Source organism: Myotis lucifugus, unplaced genomic scaffold (genome assembly GCF_000147115.1).
Source record: "Myotis lucifugus unplaced genomic scaffold, Myoluc2.0 scaffold_44, whole genome shotgun sequence".
In the NCBI taxonomy this organism is placed as follows: Eukaryota; Metazoa; Chordata; class Mammalia; order Chiroptera; family Vespertilionidae; genus Myotis; species Myotis lucifugus.
Window position 1 is genome coordinate 5,597,999 of NW_005871092.1, and position 16,235 is coordinate 5,614,233.

Sequence of the window (16,235 nt, forward strand, 5' to 3'; positions counted from 1 at the left end):
GTTGGGACATTCTCTGGTAAACCAGGCACTTCCTCACCCCGGCCTATTCAGGCACCAGTTCTTCCCGTCGGTTGTGGTTGTGTCGTTTTGAGTTCAGTTTTCAGGGGAAACTGTTGCAGAGCCCTCGCCTCAGTCCGGATACTTGATGGTAGCTTTTCTCTTTACTGTCGATAATGCCATGCCCTCTATGCAAAGGTCACGGCTACCTCCACTTAAACACCACTGAGCTTCCTGGTTATCGCCACGGTGCCGTCGATGGTAGAAATAAAAAGCCCGGGGTGCCCAGGCTATCGCGACAGTGGTTTGTGCTCAAGGGTATTTTCATTCCTGTTGTTACGCTGGCCTTGGCGGAAGGGGACATCAGAGCAAGGCCACAAGGCTACCCAGCAGGGGCCGATGTTGGAGAGCTTTCAAGAATTTGTTGTCTCGAAAATTCACAGCAGTTTAATCACTTTAGAGTATGGGTTCTTTGTCTGGTTCAAGGCTATTTGGATGTCCAATTTGAGTTGCTTGGACTCTAAAAAAAGCCCCATAAAATTGAGGATTACATGTTAAAGGCTTCGCCGCTTCTAGTTTAGGTCCCAGCAGCAATGGAGGGCATGCCTTTCTTACTGCCTGACCGGCCGAGCCTTTTACGTTCTTGTAAACATCGAAGCATTGCAGTAAGCCATCAATCTTTCATTTTCTCTGAATGATCCTCATTCCGGACAACTTACCCAAGCACGTGTGTTCTAGCAGTTCATTGATGCTCTTTGCTTTTCTAGAAAAACGTCGTTTACAAATAATGACAGTTTCGTCTCTTCCTTTGGGAGCTTTATATTGATTTTTCTTGTCATTTTGCATTATCTATAGAACCTGCAGAATCATGTTTTTAATAGGTAGTGGCCACAGCACATATCTGCTTCTTTCACCATTAGATATTATTTTCTTGTGGGTAGGAACGCTTTTATTCCTAGATGACAGAGAATGTTTTAGGAGTGTTGAGATTTGTGATATGCTTTTCTGCTTCCTTTGAAATAATGTTTCCTCCCACATATAATCTGTACATACAATAACTTACCTATCAGTGTATTATCAGTGGTTGAACCACTTTGATTCTGAATCAACGCTATCTGGTCATTAATGTGCTTGAAGATGACAAAACCAAACCCTGGCAACCTGAGGCGACATTAACACATTTCGTACCGCTCAGGAGTGTTCTCATGTTTCGCGCGCCATCTGTTAAGGACCGCTCATGAGTGTTCTCGTTTTTCACGCCCATGGAAAAAGGAGCGAATCTAGATACTTATGTAAATTTTGTTTGGTCCTTCTTCATAGAGGAAAATGTTTTACGCAGTACCATACGTTGAAAAAGTACTAGGAACTTTAATTGTTTAATTGTTTTTGTAAATAAAAATGTTATAATTATTGAAAAACAACACCTAAAGTGCATTATGATGATTTAAATAATGTGCAGTTTGCCCAAAAACGTGCGGTCCCTGGCGTATGTCTTAGAGATTTCTATGCGGTACGCAATGTGTTAAAGGCACAACTGAGCCTGGAGTACACATGCTGACAAGATTTTCTTGAATCACAAGAAAATGCGATGAACACAGCAGTTTGAGGAGTATGTATTTTCCATTGTATACAGTTAGCACAGCTCTGGAACCAAAAATCGAACACATACTGGCAAAAGAAAAACCAAATCTTATTTATGGACGTACATGAAAAAGGTCCTGCATAAAAAGATTGGCAAATTTTGTTATTTGTAAAAATAAACACATTTATGCTAGCAACTTCCTTAATTTACAACTCTCTAAGTACCGGTTTCTTTCCCCGAAGAATGATTTAGGAATGTGTTTAGCTTCCAGAAGTAGTCAGTTCCTGCAGATGTTTCTAGTGTATTTGGCGCGTGGTTAATTATACTATGAAAACCCTTTCCGTTTTCCATCTATGCTCCTGGAGTCAAGGAGGCATAACATCACCTGCTAAGATGGCACCTTGTAAAGCCCTCGGTTTTACACACATATTTTGAAGTTCTGTGTGTAAATAAATAACCAAGACATTCCCCCTTGAGGTACAAGTCCAACAGGCCCTGCCAAGTCACTCCATGAAATACAAGAAACCTCCAAAAACACAATTAACATTTTATTTTATTTTTTAGAAAAATCTAACTCACCACTTGGCAAAGGGCCACCAAGTGTTTCTGACAAAGGAAATAAATGCCCTGGGGTTAGAAAGAACTTTAGTTCTGAGAACCCCCGGAAGTGAGGCGGAGATGACGGATGAAATGTTTCAACCTGCGTTAGCAAACAATGCCATCGGAGGAAAAGACGGGGGCCCACCCCAAACTCACCCCTTTTATTATCTTGGAAGGTGCCCGGACATTAAGCACAATTTAAAAAAACCGGGACTACGAGAGCATTATATTAAATAACTCTTCTCTTAACAATGGCCACAGGACGGACTCTGTAAACACAAAGTACTAATCTCTTTTTCTCTACGATAATGTCAAAAAGTCAGTTAAATCTCAAAAGACACTTCACTGTTCTAAATGACAGGATTTGAAACATATTTTTAAAAATATAATACAGCGTCACTTTAAAAAAAGTCCTTAACTGAGTGGGGACAGTGCCTCCGCGTGGTCCCAGGTATTTTCTGCTCCGTTACCGCGTCACCGAGGGCATCAGCGCCGGCTGAAGTCACAGCTCTCTCTCTGGTCCTGCTAGTTCCTTTCTCTGCAAAGGGCCCGCGCCTCCCATCAGCCGGAGCTCTCCGTTCGCGGTCCCCCGTCCTTGCTTTTCCTTTTAAACAGACTCACCCGCTCACAGAGTCGCTGCTTGAAGGAAGGCCTGGCCGAAGCGGGGTTGTCGCCAAGGTCCCCGTGGACAGGAGAGGCTTGCAGTGACGCTTGTGTCCTAACTGGTCCCTTTCTTCTCCCATTCCTAGGGCGCCATTCAAATACCAGCAGCCCCCAGACAGAGGCAAGTTAGCTGTGCTCTGTGGCCGCCCCCCGCCCCTGTGCACAGAGCCCGTTAGGAATAGAGGCAGCCGCTGTGTTTCAAACCCTGTGCGTGTGGCACCTCTTTAAGGGATGTTTGAGGCTGTGGCACAGTAAGGGGTCTGTGGTGTCTGTCACGGCCACAGGGGAGCAGCAGCTCCAGGGCATTCAGTAGTCATGGGTGCAGGTGCCGCGGAGTTTGCCGAATGCGCGGGCAACTCTGGGCACGTCTGCACTGGACACGAGGGAAGGACTAACCACACGCGTGTCTGGCCGTCAGCGGAAAGCCCAGGAATGAGCCGACACCCTCCCGAGCCTTGGACACCTGGTGGCTGGAGGCTTTAGGCAAATCACATCACCTGTCTGAATCTGCTGCTTACGCTGCCACGGCAGGACTCCTTTAGACTCACTGGCTTTTTTGGTTTGAAAACTGTCCACTTCCCGTCTGTCTCCCTAGACTCTATGGCTAATTGGGTGGTTCAGGATCTGGCTGTCCTCGGGCTGACGGGTAAGAACCGTGAACCAAGGCCCCTCTGGTAGGTCAGGTCTGGTGCCGCCCCTGGGGCCCTGGAGGGGGCCGGGAGGGACCGCTTACCTTGGCTTTCTGGAGGACGGTGCCTTTGCCTGTGACCATGACGGAAAGAGGTCTGTTCTTGAGCGCCGTGGCAGAGTTGACGGGGGTACAGTCTGGGGCAGGGGTGGGGGCGGCGGCTTTGGGCTGTGGTGACAAAAGAGTGATGCCTGAGCCGGGGGAGGATGGAGACATGAGCCCCCGCTTCCCCCTACCCCCATCCAGGAGGCCCTGCCAACAGCTCCTGCCACTCACTCGGGGGCTCACGGTCTCCAGGTGGGAGGTGTCCACGGTGGTGCCCAGCGTCACGGGCCCGGCCTCGGCCTTCTTCAGGTTGTCCTTCACCTCCACGATGCTGAGCTCGAGGTCCACGCGCCTCCTCTCCTCCACCCTGCACTCCTCGTCGATCTCCTTCAGCTTCTGCTCCAGGCTGGCCAGCGCCCCCTTGTCTGGAATGGGAATGAGGCCGGCTGCAGGGAGCAGCGTTTCAGCCAGGACCGGGGCAGGTCCTTTCAAGGGCAGGTTGCTAGGAAACGGGTGAGATGAGGATGATCTGGAAAAGGATCTAGAGCAGCGGTTCTCAACCTGTGGGTCGCGACCCCTTTGGGGGTCGAACAACCCTTTCACAGGGGTCGCCTAAGACCATCGGAAAACACATATATAATTACATATTGTTTTTGTGATTAATCACTATGCTTTCATTATGTTCAATTTGTAACAATGAAAATACATCCTGCATATCAGATATTTACATGACGATTCAGAACAGTAGCAAAATTACAGTTATGAAGTAGCAACGAAAATAATGTTATGGTTGGGGGTCACCACAACATGAACTGTATTAAAGGGTCGTGGCGTTAGGAAGGTTGAGAACCACTGATCTAGAGGGACGCAGATTTCTCTGCAAGTGTCCTAAGTCTTTGAAGACTGGAAATTAAGGATGATGCAGGATGCGTGTGGTTAATGCAAGAACGATGACATGGGATCTCTGAAAAAGGCAACGCATGGAAAGATGGACCTGGGTGTATATGCATTTGATTTAGGTGAAAATAAAATGTCTAAGGACGTATTCTTTGAGCGAGCTTTTAAAACTACCTCCTGGGCCTATTGACAATGGGTCAGGGGGTCTCTCTGCATAGGACAGTGACCTTTCAAATGGGGGTTAAGATGGGGAACATGCACCTGGGCAAAGACTGGCAGGGCTGTAGGCCAGGGGCCCAGGTCCAGGCTCGCCCTGAGAGAAGCCCCAGCCTCCACGTGCCCTGCCAGGCCCCTCACCTGTGCATCTCGACAGGGTCTCCCTCAGCTCCCGTTTCTCCTTCCGGAGCTGAGCCAGGTGCCCCCGGATTTCTTCCTTCTTCTTCTCCAGCCTCTCCTTCTCCTCCGTGTACCGCTTCACCTCAGCTTCCGTCCTGTTCTTGCCAAGTTTGATCTCTACAAACCCAGAGAGGGAACCCCGAGGTCAGCCAGGCTGGACCAGGAGGGCTATGGCCAACCCATCACACAGGCTCAGGGGAAACTGAGGCTTTGACAGGAAATCAGAGCTGGACGCTAGGCCAGCCTTGCAGGGCCGGGAAAGGAAATGGGCACCACCCCTTCTCCACTGCATGGCTTGGGGCAAATCTCTCCTCCTCGCCGACCCTCTGTGTCCTCATACCAAAGGGGAAGGATGGGGCTAACTCCTCTGAGCCATTTCCAAGACATGCTCGTCTCCAGCACAGGTACCTGCAGAGGTCACCCTCAGCCTGTCCTTCGCAGGCGTGCTGGCCCCGGCTGCGGTGACAGCCACAGCATCGGGGCAGCTCGATGAGAAGGAGAGTTTTTGCTGTTCAGTCTGGATTTTGACCATCGAGATTCTGGGGGACAGCTCCTCCGGCTCCAGACTCTCCTGCTGCACCTGCTTTTGGAGAAAGCGAGCACAACTCAGCCGGCTGAGGGGCCTGGGAAGGTGGGGCCAGCCCACCAGCTGGGGGACGACCTGTACCTGCAACTCGGGGGTCTCTGCAGATGTAACGACGGGGGGCTCAGCTGGGGCGGGGCCCGGGTCTGCAGGGAGGGCCTCTGCTGGAGGGTCCAGGCAGGGCGGTGTGGGAGAGCAGCCTCGGGCCTGGGTGCCACCTTGACTGTGCAGGAAGGACTTGACCGGCGTGAGGTCCAGGTACATGCGGTCAGGGTCGAGCTCGCTCGGAGCATCTGTGGCCGGGGCAGCTTCCTCGGGGTCCACCTGCAGTGGAGAGGCAGGTGGCTTTCACCATTGCTTCCGCAGCCTGGGCTGGAGAGGTGGCGCCCGCCCTGTCTCAGAGCGCCTGTCCCCTCCCTGTGTGGGATGCGCAGGGGCCTTCCCCCAGGGAAGCCTCTATTGATCTGGAGTTAGAAGGTCAGGGTTCAAGCCCTGGATCAGCCCCTCAAGAGGTGGGAGACCCAGGACATAGTACAGTGATGGCGAACCTATGACACGCGTGTCACCTCTGAACTCATTTTTTTGGTTGATTTTTCTTTGTTAAATGGCATTTAAATATATAAAATAAATATCAGAAATATAAGTCTTTGTTTTACTATGGTTGTAAATATCAAAAAATTTCTATATGTGACACGGCACCAGAGTTAAGTTAGGGTTTTTCAAAATGCTGACACGCCGAGCTCAAAAGGTTGGCCATAACTGACATAGTACGAGCTTTCCTGACCTTCATTCCTCAGCTGTAAGAGGAGAGTAATGGTACCTGCCTCGCAGGTGGCTTGGATTAAATGAGATCAGCCAAAGCAGCCCTTAGCACAGCAGAGCCCAGTGTCTGACCATGGAACCTGACTATTCGATGATTCCACCTTCACTATCATTCTTGACCCCAAAGGCTGATTGATGGGGACGCGGCTCCCAATCCCAGCAGCGCAGCCCATCCTAGCACTGACCAGGGTGGCCAACCCGAGTCCCCATGCCAGGCGGACTGCCCGCCCCAATACAAAAGGCGACCTTGTTGCGCCGAGATTTCTGCCCTGGTGGCCCTGCAGGTGACTTCGAATCACTCCTCCTACGGCCAGTGGGATTGAGGTTTGGCGGCAGGAGGACTGGACAGCCCCCCGTGGCTGCCCCCAGCGTCCTTACCGCTGCCGTCAGCTCGGACATCTCCACGTCGTCATACAGCAGCTCCGGGCGATCCTGGCTGGGCAGGCCGTCGATGTAAGTGTTGGGCTCTGAGAACTTCCTCTGCATCAATCTGGAAGACACATGGCAAGACTCGGAGAGGAGGATTCAAGATGGGGGAGGAGGGTGGTAAAAGCCACCAGCCTCAAAGAATTCATAACGAGACTAGCTCCGGTCTCATGTAACACGTTCATTCAGGGCAGCCCCTCCCTTTCCTTTGGGCCTTCCTATAGAACTGTGGGTCCCAAACTTCTCTTCCAGAAAAGCACCCTTCCCCCTCCCCCCCTTGGCATCCTTTTGCTATCTTCTGACCCCATTTTAGGCTCTCCAATAACAACAAAACCCCTCCTCATTTCACTGTCAACAACCGGAGACTTTCCCCATTTTGTACATAAGGAAGGGGTTCCGTGTCCTGGCGGCTCCTCAGCCACCCGGCCCAGGAGCCCATGTGCTCATCTAGAAAGTGGAAGCACCACCTCCGCCCTGCTCGTTCCAGGGGGCGCTGGGGACCCAGAGGGGGGTCCTCGGGAAAGCACCGAGCCGACAGCGAGGGAAGCGGAGGGTCAGGGAACATGCCAACTCGGCTGTAAGGACCTGGATGGTCTCCCCCCAGCCAAGGTCGTGTGGCTGCTGGGTCCGGCCCAGCCCCTGGCCCTCCTGCCGCTGGGTGGAGCGAGGCCCACCCCGAGTTCTCGGCCACCCCCCGGCGCGACTGGCCACCAGAGGCCAATCTGGGCCTGGAGTTGGAAGCATGACTCCGAGTGAAAGGGCGCAGAAGACCCGCACTACTCACAGCAGGGAGTTCTTGGCCGCACTCACAATACAGGAGACCCTGTCTGCATCCACGTAGTCGTAGGTGAATTCCTCTGGGTCTGTCTTGGAGCCCGACTCGGAGAGCAGGAGGCCGAGCCAGTGGCCCATTTCCTCGGAAGACTTGGCCTGAGGAACCAATTGGGTAACTGACTGGAGAACATCTCGTACTAGAATGTAAGTTCCATGAGCACAGGGAGCATGTCAGTCTTGGTCACGTGTTATCATACTTGTTGACCAGACAGATTGTATACAAACTTATCCCTGAGAAGCAACTGAGATGTGGATCTTTTAGCCACAAGAGGGCAGTATTGAAGCAAAATTTGGATGAAGTCTTCCTGGCTGAAGGACTAGGTCAGTGGTTCTCAACCTTCCTAATGCTGCGACCCTTTAATACAGTTCCTCATGTTGTGGAGACCCCCCAACCATAAAATTATTTTCGTTGCTACTTCATCACTGTAATTTTGCTACTGTTCTGAATCGTCATGTAAATATCTGATATGCAGGATGTATTTTCATTGTTACAAACTGAACATAATTAAAGCATAGTGATTAATCACAAAAACAATATGTAATTATATATGTGTTTTCCGATGGTCTTAGGCGACCCCTGTGAAAGGGTCGTTCGACCCCCAAAGGGGTTGCGACCCACAGGTTGAGAACCGCTGGACTAGGTAAACAGCAGCGAGCTGGGCAGGGTGTGCTTCTGTGTGTGAAGAAAGAACTCTGGCTGGGACCTGCCTAGCTCAACGCAAAGCATTATGTCACCTTTTATTTTTGTCAATGTGACATCACGTTAAACAGGGTGGGGAGTGGGAGAAAGGCAATTGTATCACCAGCCCGATGCTTGCCCCCAGATAAGCCCTAACAGGCGTCATGTTTATGGACTGGGCTGCGTCTGGTGCTACACAAACTACACCAAACCCGCTGTGAATCTCCAGAAGGTTCCCCCGCGGCTCAGGGAGTTATAAATTCCCCTCCGGCCCTAAGCGCAGGAAGCAGCTCATTGTCCGCTCCTATAACACAACCACCCTGAGGTCAGAAAGGGAATGGAAATTTTTGAAAAATGCAAACAATCTCACGCAAAGGAAACCAAAACAACCCAGGACTACACAGCGTCTCCATGACTTGCAGCACAGAGCCGACCTCCGCCCTGGCTGCGCCCGCCACCCCCGGGCCAGCAGTACCTCGAGCTTGGCCAGCTCCTCGCCGTTGTGGAGGATGCGGAAGGAGTACAGGTGGTCCGGGCTTGGGTCCGGGACCACCTCACAGCCCACCAGGCTCAGGGGCTGCTGGGCCACCTTGCTGCGGTTCCGGTCCTGGTAGAAGTGCAGGTGGCTGTCCCGGACGGAGCACCAGCGTGACTTCCACTGGCTGTTCACCAGCACGTTCAGGTAACCTGCAGGAGAGGCGGCGGCTGCAGGAAGCTGGGGGTGGCTGCCCCCACCTCTGGGCCTCCCGGGGTTCCCCTCAGAGTCTCAGCTCCAATGCCCGAGCAGCTTCTTAGCTCACAGAGGCTGGGAATCTCTGTCGTATGTTCTCCTTCCCTCCTGCAGGCTAGCAGCGAGACCCTTTCAAGTCAGGCAGCATAGCTCTGCTGGCTTTTGAGAGGGTGTGTCCAGAGGGAAGTGAGCTGCACCTTGGACTACACTAGGTCAGTATGTAGGTGTCTGGGACAGAATCCCCCGCCCCAGCCCTCGCGGCTCGCCACGGCTCTCCGCGTCCAGCCTGCAGCAGCCCACCTCTGCCTCTCCTCGCTCGGGCCACGTGCAGGAAGCTCGCCCCAGGTAGGTCTCCTCATTGCAGGTGCAAGCCCTTTGCCTCTGCAGCCTTAGCTTCCCAGCGGCCCTGCCAGCCTGGCCCGCCCTGGTCACTCAGTCTCAGCCTGCAGAGTCCTCCTCATCCTCCCAGATGCACTTGGCCTCAGCCCTCCCTCGGCCCTGCGCGCACTGCTGTCTGCTTCTGAACAGCTGGGTCTGGAACAGTGACACTCTCTGCTTCCATGTCAGCCTCTCCAACGGGACTCACGGCTTCTCCAGGCTAGGAACTTGCACGTTCATCTCAGGCAGCCGGGTCTGTGCCCTGCAGCCTCCGCCAGGGAGCCCCTCTTCCGGACAGCACCCAGAAGCTGCCAGGGTCCACTCACGAGGCAGACCTCACTGCTCTCAAGTGGTCCCATGTGTTCCGTTCAGCTTCCCAAGAAGAGGACAAGCCTCCCCCCGCTTAGATTAACATGTGGGGAGCTGACACCTTGTGTCAAGCATGGCCTTGTCCCTGGGCTGCACAGATAAGTGACTCCAGTCTGCAGGCCCTTTGCACGCCCCTGTGCAATGGGTTGATGTCCCTCTGTGCTGCTGGCTTACCAAGTGGGTTCCTTTTTGCTCCTAAGAGCTGTTCAGAACTGCAGCCAGATGAACGAGGCTCATGCAGCAAGGTCAAAGTGCACAGCCACCTTCCCACCCACCCGGTGCCGGCCACACAGTGGGGATCATGAATTTCTCAGAGCCACATGACCACCACGACACAGTAGCAAAGTGGGAAGATTTGTGCCCAGGACCTAGGACCTCTGGCTCCTCTGGGCAGGCACCCCACTGGCCCCTCACAGTTCCCTGCACCGAAGAGAACTCTGGGTCAGGGGAGGCTCGAGCGCTGAGGCCGAGCCTGGGGAGGAGAGTGTCCGTGCTCTCTCGGGCCCTTCCCGAGCCACAAGGGATAGGAGCAGGCTTTGCCACTGAGCAACTTCCAGCAGTCACCCAGCCACATCTCCCAAAGTGACTCACGGGGACCAGGCTCCCATGCCCAACACTGTGCCCTGAGGCCTTGGGTGCCCTGGCAGGAGAAGCGGCAGGCTCCAAAGGTGAGGCCCTGTGCTGCCTTCCCATTCCACCCCGGCCACCCGGCCAGCCTCAGACACAGAACAGAGTGGGCCTGAGGCTGGGACAGGGGTCCCAGGAGTAAGAGGAAAGGGCCCGAAGATGGACAGTGATGGCCTTCAGGTCCCGGGAGACCTACATCAGTGATGGCGAACCTATGACACGCATGTCAGAGGTGACACGCGAACTCATTTTTTTGGTTGATTTTTCTTTGTTAAATGGCATTTAAATATATAAAATAAATATCAAAAATATAAGTCTTTGTTTTACTATGGTTACAAATATCAAAAAATTTCTATATGTGACACGGCACCAGAGTTAAGTTAGGGTTTTCAAAATGCTGACACGCCGAGCTCAAAAGGTTCGCCATCACTGACCTATAGCAATGAGCCCGGGTGGAACACCAGGACGCGGCTCACTCAAGATATATTCTGGGAAAGGTCTCTCTCCCTCTCCTGACCTCAGTTTCCTCAGGCTGAGAAAGGGCAGTGGGGGTGACCTCTAAGAGTCTACTAGCTCCCTACACGCCCTCTGTCCCAGCGACGTGGGCTTTCGCCAGCCCGGCCCCTGAATGCGTCTCACCAGTCTGCGTCTCAGTCTTGGCTCCCACCCCGGGTACCTCCGAGCCTACATAGCTCCTGCCTGTTCATCAAGACTCCGGTTGAGGAATCCATCTCTGTCCAGAGCGGGAAAGGTTCTTTCCGTCCCTGAGTCCTGACAGCTGCTCAGCCAGCAGGTACGTGGTGATGGGGGCAAAACTGTCATCTGTCTTGAGCTCTAAGCTCCCAGGACTGTGTCCTCCATCCGCTTGGTTCCCTCTCCGTAACACTGTGCCTGCCACGCTCCTTAAGTATCGATCTAACGAACATGTTTTCCCAGACCATGAGGAGGACAGCAATCCATTACCCTTCACTTCCGCAAAAGATCCACACTGCAGTGAGAGCCTGGCCAGACATAAAGAAGAACTACCTGCAGTGAAGAGAGACGGGAACTGGGCCACGACTCCCCATCCCTAAGACACGTTTAAAGCGAGACCTACAGCCCCTGCCTTCGCTGTCTGAGCTGCCTTCCTGGAGACGGGCTGCAGCCCAGGGGTCAAGCCCTGCGGCCCAGGAGGCGCTGCGCTTCTTACAGGCTGTCTCCAGGGACCTGTCTGCAGACTCCAGCGAGGTGGACTTCTTCCTGCCCAGGTTCATCAGGTTGCTCAGTTTGAGGCCCGCAGAGCACTTCTTCTTCACTGTCGAGATGAGAGAAAAAGCCATCAGCATCGCACAGGCCCTAGAGTAGACGGGGGCGGGGGGGAAAAATAGAAGACCCTCCCCACCACAGCTGCCCCTCCCTGCACACACGTGTGTACACGTGTGTGCACGCATGCGCACACATAGACTCCTGCTCCCCACACCAAGATCCACAGCCCAGAGCCAGGGGTCTGTAGATTCAAACACTCAAAAGGGGCACCCCGGCTTCTCTCATGGAATGTTCCAGCACCTGGGCATCTACAGACTGCATGACAACAGGGTGGGCCAACAAGAGGATGAGAGAATATTCTACCCCCAGCAAGTCACGGAACTTCCATTTGGACATCTCTGCCTTTTCCCTGGTTCTGTTAGCTGTTTATAAGGGGAGGCATGTTGGAAGTAGCTGTTAAAGCGCATTAGGGTTGAGCCACACAGCCTGGGGACCATCCCCTCCCCACCCTGGGCTGAGAGCCATAAGCGTGGGTACCATCTTTGGTCTCGGGGACCTCAGGGTGGCCATCTACAGAGCTTCCATACTCCGAGGCGGACAGGTACTTCTCAGATATATCTGCCTGGGGAAGAAAGAGAGACAAGTGGGTGATCCTATCTGAGAATGGTTACGTCAGAGACCACAGTTTAAGAGAAAATAATACTCTCAGATGTCGGCTAGTGGTCACCCTGGAGTCCAGGCCTCTGGTGAGGCACTGGCTGGGCTGCCCTCTGGGGACCTGCCCTCACCCTCCCTCCCTGAGGACCCCTGCTCCATCCCAGAGCACCTGTCCCTTGTTCATATGGCTGCTCGCCCTGACATGACAGTGGCCCTGGAGCCGGGGGGGAGCCGGGGGGGGGGTGGCATTAGAGTGGGTGTCTGCAGCTGAAGCTGATGTCAAGCGGGGAACCACCCAGGCCAGGAGCGTGAGAAAGTCGAGAACTGGCAGCTACCAACACTTCGGGCTTCGGAGGAGGGCCAGCATGTCTGCACGGGCCAGAGCATGATCTGAATCCCGTTGGTGCATTCTCCAGCTGGGGGGGTGCTCCGGGAGCCCACTATGCATGCACATAAAATAGATGGCACCCCCTCCTCCCCCCCCCGCCCCCCGTGGGCACTCCTGGGGCGGCTGGGGAGCTAGAGGTCGTCCCTACAGGAGTGGTGTGGCTGCTGGTGCTAGAACAGGAAGCATCTTGCTTGGTTGGTGTAGGTTAGTGGTTGAACGTCGACCTATGAACCAGGAGGACATGGTTCGATTCCCGATCAGGGCACATGCCCGGATTGTGGGCTCAATCCCCGGGCCGGGGGGAGGGGGGTGTGTGCAGGAGGCGGCCAATCAATGATTCTCTCTCACCATTGATGTTTCTAGCTCTCCTCCCTTCCTCTCTGAAATCAATAAAATATATTTTAAAAAACAAACAGGAAGTAGTATCAGATTATTCCAATCAAGCTGCTTCTAGAAACACTTCCCCCAGACTCTGCAAAGTAAACCCTGGGACTCCCAGCCACTGGGACCAGCCTTAGGGCAGGACCAGGGCAGACCGCTGCCTGCCAGGTCTTTAGGGACTGAGCTCACTTCTCACCCCACATGAAGAACACCCGCGCCGACTCTGGCTTTGTTTCTTGTCCATGACCAAGGAAGAGAGACAACTGCCACAGCCCTTCCTCAGGCCCTCCTCCCTGCTCAAGGCCTCGACTTCCTCCTGTTCAGGGGTGGGGACCCCACGATGAGACGCAGTGACCCTCTGCCTGCGCTGTGCATGCCCAGGCTGCAGGGCGCCGACCTGCTCGTACTCGGGGCCATGAAATGTCACCCCACGGGGGAGGCCTCCCCGTTGGTCAGCACCCAGTGCAACTTCCTCGACTTTGACCCTTCAGTAGGGGCTCCGCAGCCCCATGCAAATGAGCACCAGGGCCCTGTGGTTCAGTGCCCCAGCCCCCCAGCCCCCGGACCTCTGCTCAGGGGGTCAGCGGGCAGAAAGAGCTTCGAGAAACCTCGCTGCTGAGGTGTGGAGGGCAGAGTGCCTCTGTCCCCGTAGAGCTCCCCGCCTGCTGCCCAGCGAAGCGAGAAAGTAGTTTAGGTCCGTCCGAGTCACCAGTTTCCCTGCCATGCGGAAGCCACAGCCCATAGCCAAGCCTTGCCGGTTTCTTGTTGATTGGGCTGAATGTAAAAACAAAGCTTCCCACTTTATACTTTAATTTTTATGGAGATAAATGGAATTGGATTCTTACCTTCTGACAGCTCAGGCGCTGGGCCTCCGGGGAGTACTGGTTTCCCTCGGCCGCACCGTCTGAAGGCAGGCCGCTCACCTCCTGGATGACCTGAGGGAGAGGGAGAGGGAGCCATCAGCGGAGGCCCAGGCCCCCAAGTCCTTCTGGCCCACCCTGAACGCACGGACAGAAGCTGGAGCCCCTTGGGGTCAGGAGAGAGTGGGTGCAGGTGAGGGAGAAGATGCATGATTCCCCAGGACACAGAACCACCCCACTCCCACCAGCTGGCCCACATGTGGCCTGGGGACCAAGCCGGGCAGGCTGCGATGGGGGTGAGGGTAGGCGGTTCCTCGGGCCCTCTCTCCTGCAGGCCCCCACGTGTTCTGGGGATGGACAAGGCTGGGGGCGGGGGTTTTTGCAATCAAGCCCACAGATGGCCATGGCAGACAGCCCTCTGCTCTGCGGGCCTGGGCTGAGGACACGCAGGTCAACACTAAGCACCACCCCGTGCCCAGAGCCGGGGCCAGGTAGGGGATTCCCACAGGGTGACCGCCAGGGTAGCCACAAACATGCTGCCCAGCCGGAAGCCCTTGGGAGCCGTGGACTTAGCAAGAGTGATTTCAAAGACCCTCCTTTTTCCGTCTCCACCGAGAGCAGTTCATGAAAAGGGGTTAAAATCAGAAAAGCCAAAGAACAAAAGGAGAAACAGCTCTGGGATGGAGAAAAACTTAAAGGCCTGCCGAAACCGGTTTGGCTCAGTGGATAGAGCGTCAGCCTGCGGACTGAAGGGTCCCAGGTTCGATTCCGGTCAAGGGCATGTACCTGGGTTGCGGGCACATCCCCAGTAGGAGATGTGCAGGAGGCAGCTGATCGATGTTTCTCTCTCATCGATGTTTCTAACTCTCTATCTCTCTCCCTTCCTCTCTGTAAAAAATCAATAAAATATATTTAAAAAAAAAAAAAAAAAACTTAAAGGCCTTTCTCATTCCTGACACTGACCTTGGGTCTGAGCCTCAGTCACCACATCTGTAAGATGGGACAATACCAAGCCACGGGCAGCTGTGGGGTCTGGCGTGTAAAGTGCCCAGGACAGGAGAGGCACGTTCATTGCCACCCGTGTTAGGCAGGGGAGGGGGGGGGGCTGCCCAGGGGAAGCATGCTAAGCCGGGTGTCCAGGCCCCGGGGCGTGCGGATTCCACTGCTCTGGGACAGTTGTGCTCTGTGCCTTCCTTTTCTGGAACTCTGTCCCATATCAACATCTCCCATTTGCTGTCATATCCCTGTCCCATCCGGTGGGCCCAGGTGTCATGCAGAGCTGAGAGGGAGGCCGGGGCAGGCAGGTAGATTTGGCAAAACAGATGCGTCTGGTCCAGGGCCCCTCTGACAGGCCGGACAGCTCCGCCCAAATGCAGGTGTGTACAGCTGCTCAGGAGCCAGGCCCTCCGGCCAAGTCCACCTCTGCGCTCATCGGTCCAGGGAGGACAGGGCCTGTCTGTGAAGGCGGACAGAGCGGCTGTGTCTTCTCAGTATTCTTGTCTTTAAACCACCAGCAGAGTGGGGGGAGGGCAGGGGTCTCAGGAAGAGGGTGCGAGCTGGGGAGAGAGGCTGGAGTCCGGGGAAGGACCAATGGGGCTGAGGTGGCAGAGGAACAGCGCCGGGAACTGGAGCAAGAGCAGCGTGTGCGTGCAGGTGTGTGTCCGTGTAAATGTCTGTGTGTGCGTGTGCATGCATTTGTGCATGTGTACAGATGGGGGTGGAGGGCTGATAGAATGCTCCTGCTTTGGAAATGCATCAACGTGGCTGTAATGGAGGAGGGGTTCGGGGTAGGGGGAAGGAGGGTGAGGGCCTCTCTGGCCTCACCATGGGACCTGCTGGGTTTGGAGCTCCCTCTGCAACTGTGGCTCATTCTGGGCACAAACCTTACACCTTCTGGGATGGTCCAGCTCATCTGTGATATGGGCAGGCAGGCCCCTCCCAGGTGCTCCACTGCGGGGGCCACATCACGATAAGTGTAGGCAGAACACAGGACCGTGGTCAGACGGTTCTGGGTTGGAAACCAGAGGCTGCCACTCACTTGCCAGGTGACCTTGCTTGGTCACTTCCTCCCTCAGCCCTAATCGCCATTCCAAAATGTGGGTAGTTTACGTGATCTTGGTCGCCTGCCATGTGGAAACCCCGGAACAATGGAAGAAGCAAGGAAAAGGTTGAATAAACACGGTATAAGATCCTTAATATATTATTATTGTTTTCTCACAGACCCCTTGGAACAGAAGACGAGGGAGGGCAAATCGAGTCTGTCATAAGATGGTTCCCCTGCAACATATTACCCTTTCCCAGGCTCGCAATCATGGGGAGGGAACGCGAGTAGAGAAGAAACAGAGAGCATTGTTGATCGTCTGCTACGGCTTAGTCGCTCGACTTGTC

The 16,235-nt window shown here is 54.3% G+C and overlaps 1 protein-coding gene across 1 annotated transcript in view; it reads right to left on the reverse strand.

Annotated features, from left to right (window-relative positions):
- Positions 1–2,106: 2,106 nt before the first annotated feature.
- Positions 2,107–16,235, reverse strand: part of AFAP1L2 (actin filament associated protein 1 like 2) — a 36,574-nt gene continuing 22,445 nt past the window's right edge. The window contains exons 8-19 of the mRNA XM_023753344.1: positions 13,833–13,922; positions 12,099–12,183; positions 11,506–11,610; positions 8,688–8,899; positions 7,484–7,629; positions 6,652–6,763; positions 5,536–5,775; positions 5,277–5,451; positions 4,830–4,985; positions 3,807–4,000; positions 3,576–3,721; positions 2,107–2,924 (exon numbers count right to left, since the gene is read on the reverse strand). Of these exons, the coding sequence (XP_023609112.1) occupies positions 2,741–2,924; positions 3,576–3,721; positions 3,807–4,000; positions 4,830–4,985; positions 5,277–5,451; positions 5,536–5,775; positions 6,652–6,763; positions 7,484–7,629; positions 8,688–8,899; positions 11,506–11,610; positions 12,099–12,183; positions 13,833–13,922 (1,845 nt within the window). The 3' untranslated portion in view covers positions 2,107–2,740. The remainder of the gene's footprint in view (positions 2,925–3,575; positions 3,722–3,806; positions 4,001–4,829; positions 4,986–5,276; positions 5,452–5,535; positions 5,776–6,651; positions 6,764–7,483; positions 7,630–8,687; positions 8,900–11,505; positions 11,611–12,098; positions 12,184–13,832; positions 13,923–16,235) is intronic.